Source organism: Nelumbo lutea, chromosome 4, assembly GCF_056320005.1.
Source record: "Nelumbo lutea isolate HS-2025 chromosome 4, American lotus-T2T, whole genome shotgun sequence".
NCBI lineage: Eukaryota > Viridiplantae > Streptophyta > Magnoliopsida > Proteales > Nelumbonaceae > Nelumbo > Nelumbo lutea.
The window spans coordinates 360,098-385,581 of NC_142687.1; the positions used below are offsets into that span (position 1 = coordinate 360,098).

At 40.9% G+C, this 25,484-nt stretch overlaps 1 protein-coding gene across 4 annotated transcripts in view; it reads left to right on the forward strand.

The window, feature by feature from the left end:
- RAD52-2 (cobalt ion-binding protein) overlaps nucleotides 1-25,484 on the forward strand; it is a 100,488-nt gene that overhangs the window by 63,007 nt on the left and 11,997 nt on the right. For 2 of the 4 annotated variants that reach the window (XM_088983583.1, XM_088983585.1), the window contains exon 5: nucleotides 12,750-12,851. The exons of the other annotated variants lie outside the window; for them this stretch is intronic. In XM_088983583.1, the coding sequence (XP_088839709.1) occupies nucleotides 12,750-12,851 (102 nt within the window). The remainder of the gene's footprint in view (nucleotides 1-12,749; nucleotides 12,852-25,484) is intronic. 4 annotated transcript variants of the gene reach the window in all.

Consider the following 25,484-nt stretch of genomic DNA (forward strand, 5'->3'; position numbering starts at 1 on the left):
CGGGAGCATCAGCCCCCCATTTCTACTGGGACTCAGACACATCTCACTGGACCTGACCCGAGGGAGGACATTATGAATTCCTTTCGTGACCATTTAGAGCTCTATGGTAGAGCAATTCGTCAGATGGATACTCCTCCCTCAACCTCATTTGCATCTACGTCAGGTAACCCTGCCACTGCTTTCCATGTTGCTTCTCACACCCATGACTCTCCATGGATCATTGATTCTGGAGCATCAAAACATATGACTGGTACGTCCTTTTACTTTCAAACCTATCACCCTCTTTCTGGAATAAACAAGGTGAAACTAGCCGATGGATCATACTCTTCCATAGCTGGTCAAGGTACTCTCTCTCTTCCTCTTGGCCTTACCCTTTCTGATGTTCTTCATGTTCCAAACTTTCCCATTAATTTGTTCTCTGTTAGTAGTGTTACTAATTCCTTGAATTGCTCAGTGACTTTTTTCCCTTCTCATTGTGTGATTCAGGATCTGGCCTCGGGGAGGACGATTGGTAGGGGTTATATGGCTGATGGACTTTACATGCTAGAGAATAAGCATTGTAGAACTCATTTTCTTCAAAGACATAGTAAATCTGAATCTCCATTTCACATTGTTCATTCTGATGTGTGGGGCCCTGTTACTTTACCATTTGAGAGTGGCTACAAGTATTTCATTACCCTCATTGATGATTATTCTAGATTTACGTGGGTATACCCGATGCGAACCAGGGAAGAAGTACCAAAAATCATTCAAGATTTCCAGTGGATGGTCTTCACTCAATTTCAAACTGAAATCCAAATTTTTCAATCAGATAATGCAAAAGAATTTTTCATAGTGACCTCACGGAATTTTTTTCTTTGCATGGTTCCCTTCACCGTAGCTCTTGTGCCCGCACACCACAACAAAATGGTGTGGCCGAACGGAAGAACCGACTTCTCCTTGAAGTGGCTCGAGGTTTACTACTTCATATGAATGTTCCCAAACGGTTTTGGCTTGAAGCTGTTCTTTGTTCCACTTACCTTATAAATCGTATGCCCTCTCGTCGGTTTGAGTACAAAGCCCCACATCAACTTCTCTTTCCTAAGGCTCCCCTTCTTTCTATTCCTCCTCGTTTCTTTGGTTGCCGGTGTTTTGTCCAAAATATGTCTCCCACCCGTGGGAAATTGGACTCTCATGCTATACCTTGCATATTTCTTGGTTACTCCTTCACTCGAAAGGGATACCGTGTTTTTGATCCTGTTTCTCTTAAATTCTATGTCTCCATGGATGTTTCTTTCTTTGAAGATGAGCCTTTCTATCATGTTCCTCCTCAGGGGGAGTGTAGACATGAGGAGAAACTGGTTCAACTTCCCTCTCTCCCCGACCCTCCACCTTTTCGTGTTTTTTCTCGTCGTCGCAAAGGCCAACCAAATCCAAGAGTTGTAGAGAATCCGGAAGTTGTACCTCCAGTGCCACCAGACTCCTCGAGGGAGGATCATACTCACTCAGGTATTTTGGCTCCCAATGATGTCCTTGAATCTATTGAAAATGATTCCTCTACTGTTAATGATCTTGATCGTCCTATTGCTCACAGGAAGGGTGTTAGATTGTGCACCACTAAACATCCCTTTTCCAACTTTGTCTCCTATGAGAACATTTCATCCTCATTCCGTGCCTTCCTTACCTCTATTGACAGTATCCCTATCCCTAAGAATGTGGCAGAAGCTCTTTCAGTTCTTGAATGGACAAATGCCATGAAGGAAGAAGTTAATGCCCTTCACAAAAATGTCACATGGGAACTTGTTGATCTTCCTAAGGGAAAGGTTCCAGTTGGATGTAAATGGGTGTTCACAGTCAAGCATAAGGCTGATGGAATAGTGGAAAGGTATAAAGCTCGCTTAGTGGCAAAGGGATTTACTCAAGTGTATGGAGTTGATTATGCATAAACTTTTGCCCCCGTTGCCAAGATGAATTCCATTAGAGTCCTTTTCTCTCTTGCGCCCAATCTGGATTGGGTTTTACACCAGCTGGACATCAAGAATGCATTTTTGAATGGTGACTTTGAAGAGGAAGTGTACATGATTCAACCTCCTAGGTTTCTAGCCCAAGACAATGAACAGAAAGTGTGCAAGTTGAAGAAGTCCTTATACAGGCTGAAACAATCACCAAGAGCTTGGTTTAGTAGATTCCATGTGGCAGTTCAGCAGAAAGGATACAGGCACTGTCAATCGGATCACACACTGTTCGTGAAAAAAGGAGAAGGTAAAATTGTTGCTCTAATTGTATATGTGGATGACATAATTGTTACTGGTGATTGGGAGGATGAAATTCGGAAATTGAAACTTTTTCTTGCCACTCAGTTTGAAGTGTAGGATCTAGGACCTGCCAGATACTTCCTTGGAATTGAAGTTGCTCGATCAAAGAAGGGTATCTTCATTTCTCAAAGGAAATATGTCCTAGATTTGCTTCAGGACACTGGAAAGATGGGGGTGAAGCCAATTGACTCTCCCATTGACCCCAACCATAAATTAAGTGACAACTGTGGTGAATCACTCAAGGATGTTAAACGGTTTCAGAGACTTGTAGGGAGATTGTTATACCTTTCTATGACTCGCCCAGACATTGCATATGCTGTTGGTGTTCTCAGTCAATTCATGCATGCTCCTAGGTCTTCTCATCTTGAAGCAGCAGAGAGAATCCTCCGATATCTGAAGAAGTATCCGGGTACTGGTTTGTTGTTTCAAAAGCACGGACATTTGAAAGTTGAAGTTTATACAGATGCAGATTGGGTTGGATCCCAAAGTGACGGAAAGTCTACCAGTGGCTACTGCACCTTTATAGGAGGAAACCTTGTTACATGGAGGTGTAAAAAGCAAAGTGTGGTAGCTGGATCCAGTGCTGAAGCTGAATATCGTGCTATGGCCCACGGGGTTGCTGAAGGCATGTGGATAAAGAATTTTTTGGGGGAGTTGGGTTTCCCAGTGGCCAAACCTATAACTCTATTTTGTGATAACAAAGCATCTATAAGCATTGTTGCCAATCCGGTGCTACATGATAGAACAAAGCACATCGAAGTTGACAAGCATTTTATCAGAGAGAAAGTTATCACAGGCAAAGTGTGTACCCCCTATGTCACTTTTGAGAACCAGCTTGCAGACATCTTTACAAAGGGTTTAAACCTTTCCAGACATCATGATCTTTGTGACAAGTTGGGCATGATTGATATCTATGCTCCAACTTGAGGGGGAGTGTTGTCAGTTGTTTATGTATTCAGGTTTAGTACCATAAGGGTACAGTTGTAATTTCTCCTCTGTTTATATTGTTCGACTGTACTGGTATAAATAATAATATATCATTCTTTCACCCCCTAAGTTCTGTAGGGACTTTCAGTCCTCTCGGCTCTCCTCTCCTCTCTCCCTCTCTTCTCTCCTCTCGTCTCTTCTCTTGCTCTTGCTCAACAATCCCCAATTGAACTTTTGGATGAGAAACAAGGACATGGCTCTTTATCAAAAAAGGAAAGGAACTTAAGATGGACCTGAAGGAGTTGGAAGAAATAGTGCATAGGGAAGAGATTTGTTGGAGGCAGAATTGTAAAAATCAAGGCATAGATGGATTAAGGAAGGGGATGGCAATACTAAATTTTTCCATGCAATTGCTAATGGAAGAAGGAGAAAGAACTCTGTGGAAAAGTTAAGAGATCAATGGTGAAGTTGTGGATAATCAAGATGAGATTGGTAATGTTTTCATGAATCATTTCAGGGCAGTCTACAAAAGATAAGGGGATGTGAGGCTTAGAGTGGATGGTTTAGAGTGGCCTAGATTGGACCTTGAGTTGGTAAATATGCTAGAAAAGGATTTTGACCTGGAAGAAATAAAGGGGGTTGTGTTCTCAATGGATAAATCTAAAGCACTTGGACTTGATGGCTTCACTATGGCTTTCTTTCAGGATTGTTGGGATATTATCAAGTTAGGTCTGTTGGCAGTCTTTGTGGAGTTTGCAGATGATCATTTTATTAGTCCAAGAATCAACTTCACTTTCCTGGCCTTGATACCTAAAAAGGGAGATGCAGTCCAACCGAAAGACTTTAGGCTCATCAGCCTAGTGACTAGCATTTATAAGATTATGGTCAAAGTGTTGTCATTAAGGTTAAAACTAGCCCTTCCTAATTTAATAAGCCAATCACAAGGGTCCTTCATTCAAGAAAGACGGGTTATAGATCAAATTCTGATAGCAAATGAATGCGTGGAGGACTTCAAGAGAAGGGGGAAGAAAGGTTTCATGTGTAAACTGGATTTGGAGAAAGCATATGACATGGTTGATTGGTCTTTTTAGTTGGAGTCCCTTAGGAACAATGGTTTTGGAGAGAAGTGGTGTGGCTGGATAGAGGCTTGCTTAAAAACTTGCTATTATTCAGTTATAGTTAATGGAGTGGTTAGGGACTTCTTTCCAGCTTCTAGAGGGTTGAGACAAGGGGACCCCCTTTCTCCCTTCCTTTTCACTTTGATAGCTGATGTGTTTAGTAGGCTCATTTCAAGAGCTGATGGCTTGGATCTAGTTAGACTGGAGACCCATTAAAGGCTAGGAATTTGAAACAAGTAATAAAATTGTTTGAATGTGTGTCGAATTTGAAGATTAATTTCGAAAAGAGTTGTGTAGTGGGGGTAAATTTGGAGCCAAAGGAGACAAGTGAGATTGCAGTGTCCTTATATTGCCCTACCCCTAGCTGGCCTTTGAATTACTTGGGTATGCCTTTAGGAGATAGGCCAAGGGAAGGAAGATTTTGAAATCCGATTGTAGAAAATTGCACAAAGAAGTTGGCAGTTTGGAAGAAAAACAACATCTCCCTTGGAGATCGTATCACTTTAACAAAAGCTACTATAGTGAACCTTTCAACTTAATTCCTCTCGGTTTTTAGAATGCCACAAAGGATAATTTTGAAGGTAGAGAACATTACGAGGGATTTCTTGTGAGAGTCGGGGGAAGGGAGGAAGGATCGTGTGGTTAAGTGGGAAATAGTGTGTAGGAGGAAGGAACCAGGGGGATTGGGCTTAGGCAATCTAAGGAAGAAAAATACAGCTTTGCTAGGCAAATGGCTATGAAGGTAGCCTCTAGAAAGGGAAAGACTTCGGCACAAAGTTGTAAGGAGTGTGCATGGTGATGCAGGCAATGGTTGGGATACTGATGTATCGCAGCGGTTACGCTGAATTTTGCATGGAAGGCCATTCATAGCATTCTTCATGTTTTCTTGAACCTGATCAGTTATGATGCTTGTACTGGAGATAAGGTTTTGTTTTAGGAGGATGTCTGGATTGGTGACTTCACCCTCAAGGACCTTTTTCCCTCATTGTATTCCATTTCGTGTTTGAAAAATGAGCCAATTCAAAGGTTTGTGTCCTTCTCCAATTCCTCTGGCATCCACTGGAATTTGGGTTTTAGAAGAGACTTAGGAGATTCTGAGCTTGACTAGGTTGCTTTGCTCCTTAAAACTCTTGATCCTGTTGGATTGGACCCTTCTTCTCCAGATACTCACATTTGGAAGCCTTTGTCACTGAGCTCCTCTTCTTGTGCTTCCTTCTTTGCCTCCTTGTGCTCCTCTTCTTTGCTTCAGCCTTTTCATAACAAGGAGGTTTGGTCAAACCTGTCCCTCCAAAAGTGGGAGCCCTCTGTTGGGAAGTCTCTCTTGGAAAAATAAACACCTCGGATGTTTTGAAAAAAAGAATAATTGGTCTTTGTATCTCTCCTAACTGGTGTACCCTATGCAAAGCAAATGAGGAAAGTTGTTACCATATGCTAATCACTTGCCCCTTTGTTGTAGGCTTATGGGAGAAGCAGATTTGTAGACTTTTTGATCCTACAACTTTCAAGTAGCCAAAGAGAAGAGGAAGAGTCTTGTGGAGATGTGGTTGAGCTGCTTTGGCGTGGACATTTTGGGAGGAACAAAATGCCAGAATTTTTAATGATAAGGAGAGGGATCAGACTTGTGTGCTGGAAAGTATTTTATGCAGGGCCATAAGTTGGGTAAAATCCTTGGACCTGTTCTCACCCTACTCTTTCTATGATATAAGGAGGAATTGGGAGCAAGTAGCCAAGAATTCTGAAGACAGAAGCAAGCTTTTGGTGGAATGGAAGCCTCCTGATGTAGGTGTGATTAAATTGAATTTTGATGGCAGAAGTTTGGGTAATCCGGGACCATCTGGAATAGGGGGAGTCTTCAGGGATGCTGAAGGTCAGATTGTAGCTCTATTTTCCGGTCCTATAGGGATGGGAGATTCAGTTAATGCAGAAGTCCAAGCTGTACTACAAGGAGCAGAAATTGCAAAAGATTTGGCAGTGGAGCATTTAATGATTGAAGGTGAATCCAAATTGGTTATTGGATGGCTAAAAGAGCAGGAGATGGCAGCCTGGCCTTACAGGGGGGCAATCAAATATCTCAGTCACATTTCAATGAGAAAGAAGATCGGCAAATGGGATGGCAGATTTCCTAGCCAAACAAGGAGCACAAAGGAATCATCTCGCGTCTCTTTGTGGGGAGTTGTATTATGTATACTGTGTTTTTTATTCTTATTAATAAAATTACCATTACCTATAAAAAAAAAATCAGAAAGGAAAGAAATTTTAAATGGAGTAAATCAGATGGTTCATGATTTTGAGAAACAAACAGTCACTGAGATCTTAAATCCGGGCGTCACATTGGATCCAAATAGGATATGCGATAAAACAGATGAAGGTGGGTCGATCAGCAAGGGCGGATGCTTTGAATCATGAGTCCATGGGTCCACAGCATAATGGAGTTAGTTCATGGGCCTTATCCAATTCGGTAGCTACATGTCTGTTGTCTCCATCAGACTCGACTGAACCTGGAGAAAAAGGAGTTTCAGGGAGGAATCAGAGAAGGGAGGGTTGTTACCAAGGTCGTTGAGCTTTCTCAACCGAACAAAGATGGTTTTGTATGGTGTATTACAATGTTCAGTGATGCAAAAGAGAAAGAAAGATCAAAAGAAAAGGAAGGGGACAGAAGGGCTAGCAATTGCATCAGTGATGAAAGCAGAAACATCAACAAAGTAGAGAGTGTGGCAGGTTGCATTCAGGAGGAATTGCAAGAGAGCGGAAATTGCTTAGAGGTAGCCTATGAACACCCAGAGGAAGATGGCGGGGCCAGAGAAGATAAGTCTAAAAAGACGATAAAGAAGGTGGGAGAAAGAAAAGGGAAGGTAGGTAGTACAGTTTGGGGAAGAAGAAACCTGAAGGAGGGGGAGAGGGGGACAACACTCAAAACGGGCCAGAGTGGAAGGACGGTGTTATTAATAACACTAGTGAAATAAATGAGAAGAATATAGAAAAGGGTGAAAAGGAAGAAAACTCCCTGTTAGGAGATTATAGAAGGAAACAAGAATATAGAACCAAACCTTTGCAAGAAGATGAGGGGGTCGGTGATGAGGGTGACACAGATGTGGCTTCAGAGGAATTATTGATGAGGCTCACGAAGTTGAGAAGGTGGTGGACTTGGAAATGGTGTTGGAAAACGAGGTGGAGGTTAGTAAAATCTTGGGTTTTGTCTTTATTCCTGTGGGGGGGGGGGAGGATTTTGCAAGGGAAGCTTTCAGGGAGGTTGAAGAAATTTCTAGAGATTAGTTGAAGGAGAAGAAAGAGGACACAACCATTTCAACAATGAATGTAGCTAGCAATGGTTTTGTGTGGCCAAGGGGAACGTGAGTAGGGATGCAAACGGATCAGATCGGATTCGAATCAAGGTATATCCAAATCCGATATGATACTATGAAGAGCAGATCCGATCAGACCTCACAAATAGGGATTTGAAATCGAATCCGATGAGGAAGTCGGATATTCATATCAGATCTGATCCAATTTAACTTTTTTAAAAATTAATAAATTATTAAAAGAAAATTAAAATATAACCATTTAAATAAAGAAAAACAAAAAATACCAGAATCTTTTTAACCATTTTCATCATATATATACATGTTTTTATAAAAAAAATAAACAATATAACAAATTTACAAAAATGAAATATAATATATTTATATATATATCATATCATATCATATCAAATCTTCTTGGATTGGATGGGGTGATCCGAATTCGATCCGATTTCTGATCTGATCCTATTATCCGATCTGACCCGAAGATCCAAAATGGGGGATATCCAAATCCGACAAAATGGGTTCAGACTTTGGATCAGATCATGATCCGATCCATTTGCACCCCTAAATGTGAGGTCGAAGTAGGACGAAGGCATAGGGGAAGGGAACTCTAGAAGAGAAGATTCAGGTGCAGCTCAGTTGTTCGAAAAGAATGCAGTATTTGAATTAGAAAGGATCAATGATAATCAAGAAGCATCTTTGACGAGGGGGAAAATCCCTAATGCAGTTAAAAGATTCAGAAGACAGAAATGAAAGGATGAGAGATCCATCACATGGATGCCCAAAGATTGCGGAATAAGGGGTGAATTTCAAAAATTTTTCCTTTCCCTTCAACTGGGAATCACATTCCCTATTTAGAAAATCATATTTTCAAGGATAAATCTTGAACCTTAAACTGAACCAAAAGGAATGGGAGAGAATAATACCTGATACGGAGAAGTAATATCTCCCAACGAAGGTGTTCACGCCCAAGGAAGGATCCAAAGACTGCTCCCACTGAAGATGGCGTAGTGCAGGATGGAGCAGAATCAGCAGTGTTCTTCCCCAAGAACTCTGTCCTTCGCAAGAATCAGTAGAATGGTACGTGAGCACAACTTCCTTTTCAATCCTTTCTCAAAGAACTGATGTCAAGATCCAATCTTGACTTCTCCTACAGCTGGAGATCGAACTGGCAAACAGGGCGACAAGAGTAGGGAGGCGGCAAGAGAGTATTCGCAGGGTGCAGAATTCTCTCTTCTTGATTTCAGCACTAAAGAGGATCTGATGTGTTTCTTGTTGGTCTCTCTCAAGGCTGCCGCCCCGCCCCCCCCCCCCCTCCCTCCTTTTTGTTAACTTGAAAGATCAGCTCCTAATCCCATTAGGAGGTGCTTATCCAAATCATATTTGGATCAGCCTTCTCTTCTAGTGATAAGGATAAACCCTTATCTTATCTGCAGATTAGATTAGCTTTATCCTAATCCCATTAGGAGGTTTCTAGATCTGAATCACATTCAGATTTGGACTCTCTGAGTGGATAGGATTAAGACCCTATCCTATTTGCTAATCCATCTCAGAATTCGCCCCTTTAATTAAATAAATATCCCAGTTCGAAATGGGCTTTAGGCCCATCAAGCTTATGTGCTCACTTAACCTTCCTATCTGCTGCCCAGTTGGGTTTCCTTGTATGGCGTGGGACCCAAGCATTGATCTACACATCAGCCACATGGGTTCGGCCCAGCCTTTGTTACAAGGCCTAGTCGAATACACTGTTAAAGACAGTGAACCCCCCCTCCCTCCCTCCTTTTTGTTAACTTGAAAGATCAGCTCCTAATCCCATTAGGAGGTGCTTATCCAAATCATATTTGGATCAGCCTTCTCTTCTAATGATAAGGATAAACCCTTATCTTATCTGTAGATTAGATTAGCTTTATCCTAATCCCATTAGGAGGTTTCTAGATCTGAATCACATTCAGATCTGGACTCTCTGAGTGGATAGGATTAAGACCCTATCCTATCTGCTAATCCATCTCAGAATTCGACCCTTTAATTAAATAAATAGCCCAGTTCGAAATGGGCTTTAGGCCCATCAAGCTTATGTGCTCACTTAACCTTCCTATCTGCTGCCCAATTGGGCTTCCTTGTATGGCATGGGACCCAAGCATTGATCTACACATCAGCCACATGGGTTCGGCCCAGCCTTTGTTACAAGGCCTAGTCGAATACACTGTTAAAGACAGTGAACCCCTTGAAACCCATCGAATGGGCTCTATGGGCCCAACACTTACCCTAAGTGGTCCCTGGGCCAAGCCACCTTGTAACACCTAGGGACTGTGGGCAGATGCAAGATTAGCCCATCAAGTATTATCCTAAATGGTCTTACACTTAACCTCTCAGCCCTTAATGATCATACACTGCCCGACAAGAGAGGACCTCTCCCTCGGCTGCAAGGAATAGTGTTGCACTCTCCACTTATATGGATCCTGGGAATTAAAACCTTTTGCAAACATTTTAGAAACCATAATATATATACTTTTATATCTCATATAAAATATACTTTGCAAAACAAATCTCAACGGTTGAAATCGGTTGCCGGCAGTCTTGGTTTCCAACAATGAGAGCGCATCCCCGGTCATTACCTTTGTCCGACAAAGGGGCTGATCCTGTCACTATGATCACCCACTCAGATGAATTCTCGGATTGTCCCAACATACCCAGGTTTTGACCCCCGCTAAGGATCTCACTGACTAGTACATCAAAGACAACCCGATCCAACACCTAGTGCAGTATCATAATCGAGTCTAGGGGTCGGGTGTAACTTTCCAGTTTTGCCCATCAATCTCCAAGGTCCAGGGCAATACTGGAAATCTGGTCCAGTTCAAAGATTCAATTAATCCCACACTGTATGTGCCTAGGGTCTCACCCCGGTAGCTAAAACAAGCCACCCCAACCGACTTGGTGGCACCACAATGTCAACCTTGTCAGGATAGGTCTCCCCAGACCGACCCACTGGCTGTGAACATTCTAAACTAACACAAGTCTCAATAAGTGTCCAGTTTAAGGGTATTACACAGAAACATACCAAGGGAACATGAATCAAATATGCACTTTTATTCATTTACAATAAACTCATAAAGTACATCAATTTTGATTGAAGCTAAGGGCATACAAAACTGTCTAACAAGAAAACCAATCAAACAATGCAAGTTTCATAAATTTTTCCAAGACTAAAGTTGGGAGTACCAAGGGCAGGGCCAAAGAAGGGGAAGAAGATAAAGAAAGCCTTTCAGATAAGAACAGAGACTCATGTTTTAGACAACAGATCTGTTGAGAAAAGGTGTAAAGTTTGGTTTTTTCACTTGACAGTTTGTGGGTTTTGGGTGCGGGGAATTTTTCTGTTTTTAAGATAAGGGGCTGGGAGGGTTGGATGGTTTGTTTGAATTATGTCGTGTGTAATGGTGTGTCAGGTGGAAGGGGTTTGTGTGTTTATGTTTTGGGTCCTCTGCTTTTGTTCTGGGGTGGGGTTTTTCAAGATGTCAGTGGTGATTTCAGGGTTGTTTTGTAGGGTCCAAGTGGTTAAGTTGAGAATTTTTTCCCTTCTGTTGTGTGGTTCCTTATCACCGCATTGTATCTTTTCTTCTTAGCTTTCTTGGATCTCTTATTATCAGGTCTGTGTTTTTTATTCAGCTGTAGTGTGTTTTTTGTGCTGGTTGTTCTTTGCTTTACCTAGAAGTTCAAGATTGTAGCAGTGTTTGACCTGTGATGTTCAGCTGAAAGTTTTTTCCTCTTGTTTTTGTCTTGGGGGTGTTCAAAAGTGTTCTATTGTGTTTTCTACTTCTTGTGAAAGGAGTTTGGTGCATTCTTGCTGATTACAGTGGACTGTAAATTGGAAAATAGAGCTGATTTCTTCAGTTAGTGTTGTTTCTCTCTTCCTGGTACAAGTTGCTTGTGGGCTGTTATATTTATTGTGTGTGAACAATGTCAACTGATGATTCAGCCATATCTGAAGTCACTGAAGGTCAGAGTATAGTCAGTCTAGGGGCTGAAAACTGGGGTTTCCCTGTTGCTATTACAGTCCTTAATGGACTGAACTATTTGGAGTGGTCCAAAAATAAATTGTATGTTGGGTCCATAGGAAATCTTGGATATTTGTCCGGTGATATTCATCAACCCAAAGTGGCCGGTGCAGCCCATGATAAGTGGGTTCAAGAAAATTATTCGATCATGTCTTGGCTTGTAACTTCTATTCACCCCAGTCTAAGGAAAAATTTTATGTGGGCTAAAACCACAAAGGAGATTTGGGACCAGGCTAAGGCTACTTTTTCTGACCAAAGTCACCATGCTCATATTTATCAGCTACAGGTTGAATCCTCCAATTGTAAACAGGGGGAGAAAAGCCTGTCAGGTTACTATTCATCTCTTACCTCCATGTGGAGGGAGCAACAAGTTGTGCTCTTTTCCAAGGGAGGTCGTGCAAATAAAAAGGGTGGTGCAGGGATGAAGAAGACTTAGGAAGTTGATAAATAAGTTAAGATGTCCTCACTGTGGCAGACCTAGACACACTAAAGAGACATGTTGGGTAGCCGAAGAATTTTCAGTCCTTTCAAAATAAGCAACCACAATATTCTAGGAAGAGTTCTAGTTTAGCTAGTGTTGTTTCTGGTGGTTCATCTCAAGAGGGTGTCTCCATAGGTTCTAAACCTAAGGAGGGATTATTGAATACCTTACATGATCAATTGGAAGAATATGGTAGGACTCTCTGTCAACTTGAGGAGACTTCTATCACTCCTACCTCACATGTGTCTACTTCATGTAACTAGGCCTTTGCATTTCATGTGTCTACTTCATCCTCCAACCCTTGGATCATTGATTCTGGGGCAATCAACCATATGACAAGTAAGCCTCGTTTGTTTTCAACACATCATTTACTTTTTGGTAGAGACAAAGTTAGGCTAGTTGATGGTTCACATACCACCATTGTTGGCCAAGGTGCAGTGCCCTTATAGAATGGGGTTCTTCTTCATTCAATATATCATGCTCCCAAATTTCCTAACAATCTTTTGTCTATTAGTTGCATTACTTGATCCTTGAATTGCAATGTAACGTTTTTTTTCTGATTATTGTGTTTCCAGGATTTGACTTCTAGGAGAGCAATTGGTAAGGGACGTGTGGTCGATGGTCTCTACATACTAGATGATGTTGCAGCTCTGAAGTCAAGTAGTACAACAAGTTTTGTGAGTCAGTCTAAGAGTCCTTGTAATAATGCCCAGATTTTACTGTGGCATTACCATTTGGGTCATTTGTCTTTTCCGTCTTTGAGATCCTTGTTTTCAACTTTATTTAGTCAATGTCCAAGTCTACACTTCAGTGTCCAACTTGTCTTTTAAGCAAACATTGTAGAATAAAGTTTCCTCCAAGAAATAAAATTGCTGAATTTCCTTTTCAAATCGTTCACTTTGATGTGTGGGGCCCTACTACTATTATTGCTGAAGGAAGTTACAAATACTTCATTAGTTTCATTGATGACTTGTTGAGATACACTTGGATTTATTTACTTCGTTCATGAAATGAAGCTCAAAAAATCATGGAAGATTTTCCAAAAAATGGTATTCGCACAATTTCATGTGGAAGTGCAAAAATTTCATTCAGACAATGCTCGAGAGTACTCCAAAGATTATCAAAATCAGATTTTTTCCCATCATGGTACCATTCATCTAAGCAGTTGCCCCAGGACACCGCAACAAAATGACATTGTGAGAGAAAAATCAAGCATCTCCTTGAAGTGGCCCGTAGTTTGCTGTTGCATATGCATGTATCGAAGAGGTTCTTGGATGATGCTATGTTGACAGTTGCATTTCTTATCAAAACGTATGCCTACTCTTGTTCTCAAGTTCAAGGCCCCACACTAGCTGTTGTTTCCTAAGTCCCCATTGTTTTCTATCATTGTTCGTACTTTTGGATGTCATGTTTTGTGCAGGATTTGTCTACATATCGTATTAAGCTTGGTCCATGTTTGATTCCTTGTATTTTTCTGAGATATCCCACCACTCAAAAGGGATATAAGTGTTATGATCCCTCTTTTCATCGCACCTTTGTCTCCTGGGGTGTGACTTACATTGAGCATCAACCTTTCTTCCCTTCTCCTCAGTGGGAGAATATTACTTTGGAGAATCGATTTCTGGTTCCCACTTCCACACCTGAGTCTTTAGTTCCTTCCGTTACATCACATCATTCTCGTTCTCTTGTTCGTTCTCTTGTCCATCGTGTTTACTCCTGTTCTAGGTCTTGTTCCCATCCTCCAAAATAGCATACACCACCAAATGAAGGGGAACTTGAGACTACTTCCCTTGTACCAGCGGATTCCCAGGAGGCAAACCTGAAGAGTAGTGCATTTCCTTTTGAACCAGGTAATGCTACTTCTTGTGATCATGATCTACCTATAGCTGTTTGAAAAGGTACCCATTCTTGCACTACTATGTATCCCATTAGTCATTTTACCACTTGTAGCCATTTGTCTCTCCTTATCGTTCTTTTTTATCTACCACCTCTAGTGTTTTTGTTAATAATTTTGTAGAGGCCTTAAATTCTCCTGAGTGGAAAAATGTAATGCTTAAGAAACTTAATGCTCTTCATAAGAATTGTATGTGGGCTTTAGTGGACCTTCCTAAGGGTAAAAAATCTATGGAATGCAAGTGGGTGTTTACTGTTAAGCTTCGTGTTGATGGCTCAATGGAAAGATATAAGGCAAGGTTGGTGGCCAAGGGTTTCACTCAAACATATGGAGTTGACCATATAGAAATGTTTGCTCCAGTTGCAAAAATGAACTCCATTTGTGTCCTCCTCTCCCTTGTTGCAATGTTTGATTGGGGATTGCATTAGTTAGATGTCAAAAATACTTTCTTGAATGATGATCTCAAGGAGGAAGTTTATATGGTGCAACCTCCAAGTTTTACTTCAGAGGAAACAAAAGGAAAGGTTTGCTGCCTCAAGAAGTCTTTGTATGGTGTGAATCAGTCTGCTAGGGCTTCGTTTGACAGATTTAATAATGCAATCAAGCTGGTTGGTTTCAAACAATGTCAAAGTGATCATACTCCCTTTGTTAAGAGGTAAGGGAATCAGGTGGCCATTCTTATAGTTTATGTGGATGGCATTATCATTATCGGGAATTGGGAAATACAAAAGCTAAAGAGATTCTTGGGGGCCTAGTTTGATATCAAAGATCTAGGCCCTTTAAAGTACTTCCTTGGAATTGAAGTTGCGAAATCAAACAAAGGCATCTTTATTTCTCCGAGGAAGTACATCCTAGATCTTTTGCAAGACATTGGTAAGCTTGGAGTCAAGCCTGTAGATACTCCAATTGATAGTAATCACAAACTTGGTGAAGAAGGCGGTGAGCTTCTCTCTGATGTAAGGAAGTTCCCAGAGGCTTATTGGTAGATTGTTGTACTTGTCCATGACTAGACCCGACATTGCTTATGTTGTTGGGGTGTTGAGCTAGTATATGCATGCCCTTAGGACTACTCATCTTGCCGCTGCAAAGCATGTCTTGAAGTACTTAAAAAGGTTTCCTAGTAAAGGTATCCTCTTTTCCAAGCATTGCCACTTGAAAGTAGAAGTCTTCACAAATGCAGATTGGATCGGCTCATTTAATGATAGGAGATTAACAGGTTATTGCACCTTCGTTAGAGCCTTAGAGGAAATTTAGTAACCTGGAGAATCAAGAAACAAATAGTGGTTGCTAGGTTCAGTGTGGAAGCAGAATATAGGGCCATGGCACATGGAGTTGAAGAAATTTTGTGGTTAAAGAATATGTTAAAGGTGTTGGGAGTTGAAGTTCACAGCCCAATGTCATTGTATTGTGACAACAAGGCAGCAATCAATATAGCGCACAATCCTGTGATGCATGAAAGAACAAAACATATTGAGGTCAACAAGCATTTCATCCGCGACAAACTTGAAGCTGGTGAAGTTTGTATCCCTTATGTAAATTTTATGGATCAGTTGGGTGGCATCTTCACTAAGGGTGTTTCAGGTACCTGACATATGGATGTCTGTACCAAGTTGGGAATGATAGATATATATACAGCCCGACTTGAGGGGGGAGTGTTGTTAGGAATGCTATTAGACCTGCTATTGGGTTGTATATGAGCTGTTAGTGGGTCTGTTTATATGTTTATCTCCGTTAAGCTGTAATCAGGGGTACTCTTGTATTATCCCCTTTTATTTGAACACCCTAATATATAAGCTAAATGGTGCTCCACCTCCACTATCTTTTCGGCAAACTCTCCTCTTTCTCTCTTCTCTTCTTCTTCCATTCCAGAATTCTTTTCTGATTTCTTTTTTTTTTTTTAATGTGAGAGTATCTAATGGTACTCTGGTGATGTTCTAAAAGTAATTTTATTTTTCAAATTTGATACTCTGATTATTTGATTGAAATCCACTTTATAGTGGTTCTATTAGAAAGATGTCCGGTTGACAGATTTGTTGTAGAAGCCTCCAACGATGAGTTCATTGCTTTGTTGGAAATGCTTGTGGTTACCTTGTTTCTGTTGACAAGTGTTTTATGGAATTTGATTAGACAGGTGAGATTCCTTATTGAAATGTATGATTTGAATGCAGTACCTCTTGATATTGGTTTGGCGTTTACAGGTGAAAAATAGGGTCAGAATTATTATTGAAGGTGAGGAACCTGCAGTTGAACATGGAGATTGCTAAATAGCAGACCATGAGAGATAAAGGGAGTTGTTGGGGGAGTGGAAAAAGACAAGAGATTGAAAGATTGGAAGAAGATACGGTTAATAATGGTATTTTACATGATTGTGGAGATCTTCGGAAGATGACCTTATGTCAGGTATTAAGGGGAACTCTAGAAATCTCATTGGTAGAAAAATACAAGTTGTTGGGGGAGTGGATACACCAAGGGGATAGGTATCTCTGAAGGGTCAAGGCAATTTAGGTACGGAGATGAGTTGGTGTAATTGGGAAACATTTTATTTAACAAGGTATGGTGAAGGTGGGATTTTAATGGCAATGGCAAATGGGAGCATTAAGAGGAGTTAAAGATGATACGCGAGATTTTTTAAACCTTGTAATGTGGTTTTATTATTATGGTGGTCAGTTCTTGAGGGTTTATGGATTGAAGGGCAAAATGGGGTTTTTAGATTATTGGCAGTGTGATATTTGGAATGGTCATGTCACTCTTTTTATGTGGCATTTGGTTCAGGTGAGATTCAATATGCTCATTCTCATTGGCTGGTTAAGGATCGGGATAGGATGGTATTTAGTTGCCCATGTTCATTTCTTCCCATGAAGTTTTGTAGAAAGCTTTATATGGCCTTAAACAATCACCTCGTGCTTGGTTTGGGAAATTCAATGAAGCAATTGTTGAATTTGGTCTCCTTAGGTGTCAGTTTGACTATTTTGTGTTTTGCAAGACCTTTGAAGCTGGTATCAAGGTTCAAATTATCAATATGTATCGGCCGATGCGTATCGCATAAAGAGCTTCCCGATATGTCCCTACAGAGGGTGTATCAGGGTTTTGATCAGTTTAGGGAGTGGACGGACCTTAAATTGGCTCCTCTGAACCGGATTTGGAAAAAAACAAAAAGCTAAAAAAACCACCAATACTGCCCGATACGCCTCTACCGGTGTATCAGGCATATCAATATTTTGAGCCTTGGCTGGTATTATTATTATTCTTGTTGTTTATGTAGATGATATTGTGATTAAAGAAGCGATTCACAAGGTATTAGTAAGCTGAAATTGTTTTTACAGGAGAAATTTCATACCAAAGACTTAGGTAAACTACGTTATTTTCTTGGAATAGAAGTCATGAGATCTACCACAGAAATTTCATTGTTACAACTCAAGTGTGCATTAGATTTACTTGAGGAGACAGGTATGTTGGGGTGTAAACTGGTGGCTACACCAATGGACAATATAGTTGAAGATCAGGGGGAGCTAGTTGAAGATCTTGAACAATATAAGAGACTGGTTGGGAAGCTAAATTATTTGACTATTACTCGTCTAGACATCTGTTTTGTTGTTGGGGTAGTAAGTAATTCATGAGTTCCCCCCATGTTCCTCACCTTGAAGCAGTGTTTAGAATTATAAGATATCTCAAGGGTTCACCTAGTATGGGATATGTTTACAAAGATTATGGTCACTTGACTATATCAGGCTTCACAGATGCAGATTGGGCTGGATCACCGAACGGTAGGAGATCAACGACAAGGTATTGTACTTTCCTAGGAGGACTAAAGAGAAAAATAAATATTTACATAAAATCCCTCGCAGGACTAAATAAATACATCAAAGGGACTCTTCACACTCCCCCTCAAACTGATGCAAAGGCATTAGCATCAATTTTCTCACAAGGAATAAATGTTTGGATCTCGTCATTGCCTTTGTGAAGATATCAATAACTTGCACATCGGAGGCAACATGAGAAAAAGAGATAAAGCCAACAAGAAACAAGTCTTGGATAAAGTGGCAATCCACCTCAATATGCTTCGTCCTTTCATGGAAGACGAGATTAGATAAGAGACCCCACAAGTTTTTGATAGAGGGAGGCATCAATAAGTAAGGAACCTTCATACTTAGATAATTTAACATTTAGGTCCAAGGGAGTATCAACTTGTTTGTCGTTAGTAAGACCAGCCAACTTAACAAGATCATAGGATTGTTGTGCTGGCAAATGAAATATCCCCGGTGACTTCTTTGAACTTCAAGTCCTAAGAAATAGGTAAGATGACCCAGATACTTCATATGAAAGAAACTGTGAAAGAGAGACTTGAGCTCTTGAATTCTCTCTATATCATCTCCCATCAACACGTCATCAAAATACAAGAGAAAAATCGTAATACCCTGGGATCTTTTCCGAACAAATAGAGAGTAATTAGGAGCACTCTAGTTATACCCAGCTTTCACAACAATATCCCAAAATTTATCAAACCATGCTCAAGGAGCTTGCTTTAGCCCATAAAGAGATTTCTTCAACTGGCAAACGAGGGAAGCATCACTACAGTACCCTGGAGGGGGTTTCATATATATTGTTTCTTTGAGATGCCCATGTAGAAAAGCATTTTTCACATCCAATTGAGAGATTGTCCAAGAGTGCTGCAAAAAGGGCTAAAAGAACACAAACTACAGTGATCTTGGCCATGGGAGCAAATGTCTCTCATAGTCAATGCCATACTCCTGTATATAGCCCTGAGCCACAAGCTAAGCTTTGTACTGGTCTAGAAATAGGGGTGTAAACATATCAAATTCGAATTGGATCAGGCTATATCTGAATTTATATTCGATATTTGACGGATATTGAAAATTAATATCCAAATTTGAATATTCGATTCGATTCGAATTTGATTAATTAATTATTTTAGATAACCAATAAATGTATAAAATAAATATTTTATTGATATAAAATATATAAATATATAAATTATTTATATAACTTAATTATTATATATAAATTATATAAAATATTGTATATATTATGTATAAGAATTAAATAATCGGTCGAATTCGGACATTTACCGAATGGAATCAGGTCATATCCGAATTCAAAGGAGTTGGGACAAGGTCCTAGGTGTCATTCTCATGCAAAGCTTAAATTTCTGCACCCATGGCATCTCCCTAGTGAGGACTCCAGTGAGGGCTGATAATAAGAATGAGAAATATCTATAGAAGACAAAACAACAAAAAAAGAACTATGTGATGTAGTGCGATCTGACTACTCCCTGCTAGAGGATGATCTGGCTTACAACCGAGCAGCGAGCTAGGTGAATCTGCAAGATAGTAGATCAGAGAACCCGGGGTGGCTAACCCGGCGAGGTCGCTCCGATGCTTAAGTTAGTATATTGTGGTGCGAGCTGAAAGCTTTGAGAGCTAGAGAGCTAGAGAGTAGAAAAATCACGCGTACTTTGTGTCATTGGGGTTGGTGCCTTTATATATTTGAGCTCTCGCGGAGTAACGTATCAATTAATAAAGATTATCAATTCCGCCCGATCCGGGCGGGGAGAAGATTAGGCCTACTATTACGCAGCATGATCCCGTGAGGTTCGGGATCTACTGGAGAAACTTCCGGAGTTGGTACATGGCGGTTTGGGTCGGTAGCCCCGAGTTGATACTTTAGTTCTTTTAGTTTCAAGCTGGATTGAATGCCGAGGTAACCGAACACCCGAGCTCAAACGTTGTGAACTAGTCTTGCTAGATTGAGCTGTCATCCCTTGGTCAGGTCGTGTCCACGTGTCCCCTTCTCGCTAGGTCGCGCCAAATCGCCCTTCATCAATTGCCCCCCACTCCTCGTGCCAGGGGTCCCAACCAGGTGCGAGGAGTTCATAGACGATCTAGGTGGATTTGGCGCGGGGTCTAACAATCTGAAGAGAGAACCTCTGGTCGGGCCTGTTCAACTGTCTGGCTCAACCATGAGATGACCCAGATCGCGTCCCGGGTACGCACGAACGTCAAAAAGCGCACTCAATCGATTTCGTCCTCGGGTGCCGTGCAACCGGTTCTCATGAGAGTCGGATCGAGCAGGTCTCAACCGTTGATCGCCACGCAATGAGCTATAAATAGGGGGCCGAGGGGCCCCTCTTCTTCGCCAAAAATCTTGTGATTAAGCTCTCTCGAGATCGCATTGGAGTCCTTCAGCTTGCCACTTCTTCCCTTGTGTTTCGAGGTTGTTTTCATCATCTTTTTTTGGTGAGTTCGTCTTTTCTTCCTTAGTTTGTTCTCCTTTCTTGTTCCTGTTTCAATGTCCAGTGCTAGCATAGATAGGCTTCTTAGTAACTTTAGTGGGCTTGAGGGTGCCGCGGTGCAGTCCTCGGCTCCTACTGGCGAGGTCAGCTCCTCGCTCGGTGGTTCTCCCCCTCGGTGCAGTCCTCGGCTCCTGTAGCTCGGGAGGAGGGACCGACCTCCAGAGAGGGGGGTCCCGTCTTCTTCTCTGGGTTGGGATCCAAATGACTTCGGGCCTTCCAGCATGACCTTAGACAGGCTACTGTCCTTGGTAGCTCGTTATCGTCTTCTTGATAACCTAATTTTTAGTATTCCATTGGGTCGGTACCCTTGGGTTCATGGTCACCATGAGATCGCGGTTTTCGAAGAGCAGCTCGTAGTTGGGCTAGGCTTCCCTCTCCACCCATTCATTATAGAAATAATTAAGTTCTTTGACATCACCATCGACCAATTACACCCAAACTCCATCTGAACTATAGTAGGTACAATCTCCATATTCCACGAGTACAACCGATCTCTGTCCTTAGACGTTTTTAGTTTGATCTTCCCAATCAAAAAGAACTCCGCTTGCCTGTGCGGGGACATCCGCAAAGTTACTACATCTCTCTACCTAGGTTCGAAATCATGTTTGGCAGCCCGAACAAAATACCGGCCTGGAAGAGGAGAAACTTTTTTGTCCGGAACCCTGAGGGGTGGCCCTTCCCGACTCACTAGCAAGCGGCTATTAAAGACCCTGGGGTGCCGAGCTACAAGTTCCTCAGGCCGAGATGGCCCGACTTTGGGTAAGGAGGTTTCTCCTAAGGGCCGAGGGGGAGTACCACCTAGCGAGGAGTTGACCTCGCCAGCAGGAGCCGAGGACTGCACCTCAGCACCCTCAAGCCCACTAGAGTCACTAAGAAGCCTATCTATGCTAGCACTAGACATATTGAAACAGGAATAGGAAAGGAGAACAAACTAAGGAAGAAAAGATGAACTCAGTGGCGAGCTGAAGGACTTCGACGCGACCTCGGGAGAGCTCAATCACAAGATTTTTGGCGAAGAAGAGGGGCCCTTCGGCCCCCTATTTATAGCTCACCGCGTGGCAATCAACGGTTGAGACCTGCTCGATCCAACGACTCATGAAAACCAGTTGCACGACACCTGAGGACGAAATCAGTTGAGCGCGCTTTTTGACGTCTGTAGAGTTTATAAACAGCGTGACGTCCGCACATACCCGGGACGCGATTTGGGTCATCTCGTGGTTGAGCCAGACGGTTGAACAGGCCCGACTAATGGTTCGCTCTTCAGATTGTCTTACCCCACGCCGAATCCACCTATATCGTCCATCAACTCCTCGCACTGGGTTGGGACCCCTGGCACAAGGAGTGGGGGGCAATTGATGAAGGGTGATTTGGCGCGACCTAGCGAGAAGGGAACACGTGGACACGGCTTGACTAAGGGATGACAGCTCAGCCTAGCAAGACTAGTTCACAACATTTGAGCTCGGGTGTTCGGTCACCTCGGCATCGAGACACCTCAACATTCAATCCAGCTCAGAACTAAAAGAACCGAAGTATCATCTCGGGGCTACTAACCCAAACCGCCAGTACCAACTCTGGAAGTTTCTCCAGTAGATCCCGAACCTCACGGGATCACGCCGCATAACGGCAGGCCTAATCTTCTCCCTGCCCGGATCGGGCGGAATTGATAATCTTTATTAATTGATACGTTACTCCCCAATTAAAGCGGAAACGGATCCCCTCAGGACGAAGATCCCGGAACCGATTCGCAAAACCTGCGAGAGCTCAACTATATAAAGGCACCAACCTCACTGACACAAGGTACGTGTGATTTTTCTACTCTCTAGCTCTCAAAGCTTTCAGCTCGCACCACAATATACTAACTTAAGGATCGGAGCGACCTCGCCGGGTTAGCCACCCCGGGTTCTCTGATCCACTGTCTTGCAGATTCACCTAGCTTGTTGCTCGGCTGGAAGCCAAATCATCCTCCAGCAGGGAGTAGTCAGATCGCGCTACATCAATCGGCACCGTCTGTGGGAAACGCTACAAGAAGCTAAGTTCTCACCTTCTAAAAAGCTAGGTCCTCATCTTCCAGATCGTGCATCATCACTATGGTTGGAAGGAAAACCATAGTAATCAGGCAGTCTAGAGATGCGAGAAGAACGACACAATGGAACAGAAGGAACAATAGAGGGATCTGAAACAGGAGTGTCACTTACAAAGTTGTTTAGGATAGATAAAAGAGCTGAGGTCAGGAGGAAGGGGGTCATAGGTGCAGGCACTGGACCACAAACTCACTTGCGAGAGAAGATGAGAAGATCCTTCGTAGCAATTGAAGACAGAGCATCTATGAATCAAAGTCATACAGAACAAAAATAGGAGGTGTAGATAACTTGGCTACTCTTGAAAAGAAAGAGATGTGTTCAAGAAATACCACATTCCTAGAAATTCAAATACGATGTTCAAAGGGATCACAACAAAGAAATCTCTTGTAATTAGGACTATAACCCACAAATAACAGATTGGACTGAAAGCTTAGAACGTTCACAAGAGGGAAGATGTACAACACAAGCATCGAAAAACATGAAGACAGGAAAGATCTGGAGGGCAACCAAACATTTACTAATGAGGGGACATGTTAGCAAGAACAGATGGAGGCAAGGTTTAAAATGTCAATATTGATGGAAATGTCGCTTACCAAAATATAGGACATATGTCGGAAATGTCGAGGGGAAATATTGTAAAAATTAGGCATTGTGGAAATATGCAATGATATTTTGTAAAATGATAAAAGATGCATTAATACATATTTCTAGCTATTATCTTATTCCCAACCATTATATAAAGCTATGAAACTAAGATCAATAACAAATTAGTAAATGGCGATTTACTGATTTATTATGCATTTTGATATTTTTACAAAGTTCTCCAATATTTTCTTTTCTTCTTTTTAATTTTGATTTATTATAAATTCTAATATATTTATTTCACACTAGTAAATACAAATACATTTATTCTGATTTTTTAAATATTAAAGTTATAATACATTATGTTTTATTATAAATTTAATAAACCAATTCTCCTTTTTGTAGTATTAAGATTATGATAAATTCTGATTTCTTATAAAACTTAATGAATTTATTATGATTTTTAATACTAAATGTATAATAAATTATGATTTAGTATAAAATTTAATAAATTTATTCTGATTTGTTATATTAAATTTAGAATATGATTTATTATAAAATTTAATAAACATTTTATGATTTTAATAAATATTTTAAAAGTACTAACTAGTTAATATTTTATTACTTGAAAAATATTTTATGTTTTATATTATTAAGTAATTAATTTATTCTTTTGTTTTTATTTTTTGTTAATTCTTTTTTATAAATATTTTATTTGAAATATTAAATAGAAATTATTAATGGAATAATTTATATTAATATACTGTATTATATTAAGATAATATACTAATATATTATATTATTAATGTACATTAGTCGACATCCTGTCGACATAATAGGAAAAACTGTCTTTTTTTTTTTTGTTATTAGGACCGATTTGGTTGACATTTCCAAAATATAGGAAATGTTGACCGAAATAATGTAATTTTTATATTACCATCCATTTCCATGTCAGTGAGCCTCGACATCGACATATGTCGGGCGACATTAGCGAAATGTCGTGACATTTGAAACCATGGATGGAGGTGCATGTGACTCTTGCAGAAGAGTCCTCACAACACTAAGAACATGGCCATTTTTCTGTTATGCCACACCATTTTGCTGAGGGTGTCGGCACAGCTCCATTGAACTTGTATGTCGTGATGTTTGAAATAAACCAGAAATTCTCCATCACTGTATTCTCCCCCTGAGTCAGAATGTAAGATCTTTACACTTGACCGAAACTGAATTTGAACCATAGCATGAAACAACCGAAAGGTAGGAAAGACTTCTGATTTGTGTTTGAGAAATTATATCCAAGTGTACTCGGTACAATCATCAATGAACAATACAAAATATTTGTATCCCAAACGTGAAACAATAGATGAAGCCCATCAATCACTATATATAATTTCAAAAGGTTAAATAGCATGTTCAGATCTATGAGGAAATGGTAAAATATGACCAACTCAAACAAGTAACACAAAATGTATCAAAAGTTTTCATAGAGGGAATTTTTGTTCTAATGAAGCAAGAATCAAACAAAAGTTTAAGTTTTTCAGAGTTTGGGTGACCCCAACATTTATGCCATAAATCCCAGACATTATTTCTTTGATCCAAATCAGGACTCAGTGAAGAAGAGCTCAAGTAAGCAAAGGATGATGCTGATTGTGATTTCTCGAACTCCAATGCAAACAAGTGGTCCAACCTACACCCCCTTCACCTTCTTGGTGCACTGGTCCTAAATCAACAGCCATCAGAAGAAAATGTTAGAATGTTACCTTCATCAACTAATTGACCAACTGAAATAAGGTTAACAATAAGTTTAGGAATAAAGGTCTTGGTCAAGGAAAGTGGGTTTGAGGTTGAGAGTTTGAGACACAAATCATTACTCTCAATGATATCCAGTTTCTCACCATTGCAAAAGAATTGTTTAATGGTTCAAGGTAGGCTCCAGTCATATGATTCGTAGCACCAGAGTAAATTAACCTAACATGAGAGGGAGGAGCATTAACCAGAAACTCACCAGACAGGCCAATAGCAGAAAAGGTAAATGAGATAGCAAAGGATACTAGTTGTCGTACTTCTTATTCATGGAAGCAGAAGATTCACCTTTAAAAGTAGAGGCTTCAGTCATCTGACTTTCAGACACCTAACAAGCTCGTGGTTGATTCTTCTTCACAGTAGCCTTAGAGGGACGAACTGGGCGGTCTTGAATGATATGACCATGCTGCTTACAGTAAGTGCATACATTCTTCTTCTTGTAATGTGAGGCTATATGTCCAAACCCCTTACTTTCATAACTAGGTCTTAGCCAGATTTCTTACTTCTGTGTGCAATGAAAGCAGTTTCAGCTGAATCATGATGCCTCCCCTCTATGTTTGCAGTCATCATTAGTCTAGTTTCTTCCCTCAATAACTCTCTCATCACAGGGTCTAAATCCGGAAGGGTACCTCTACTCAAG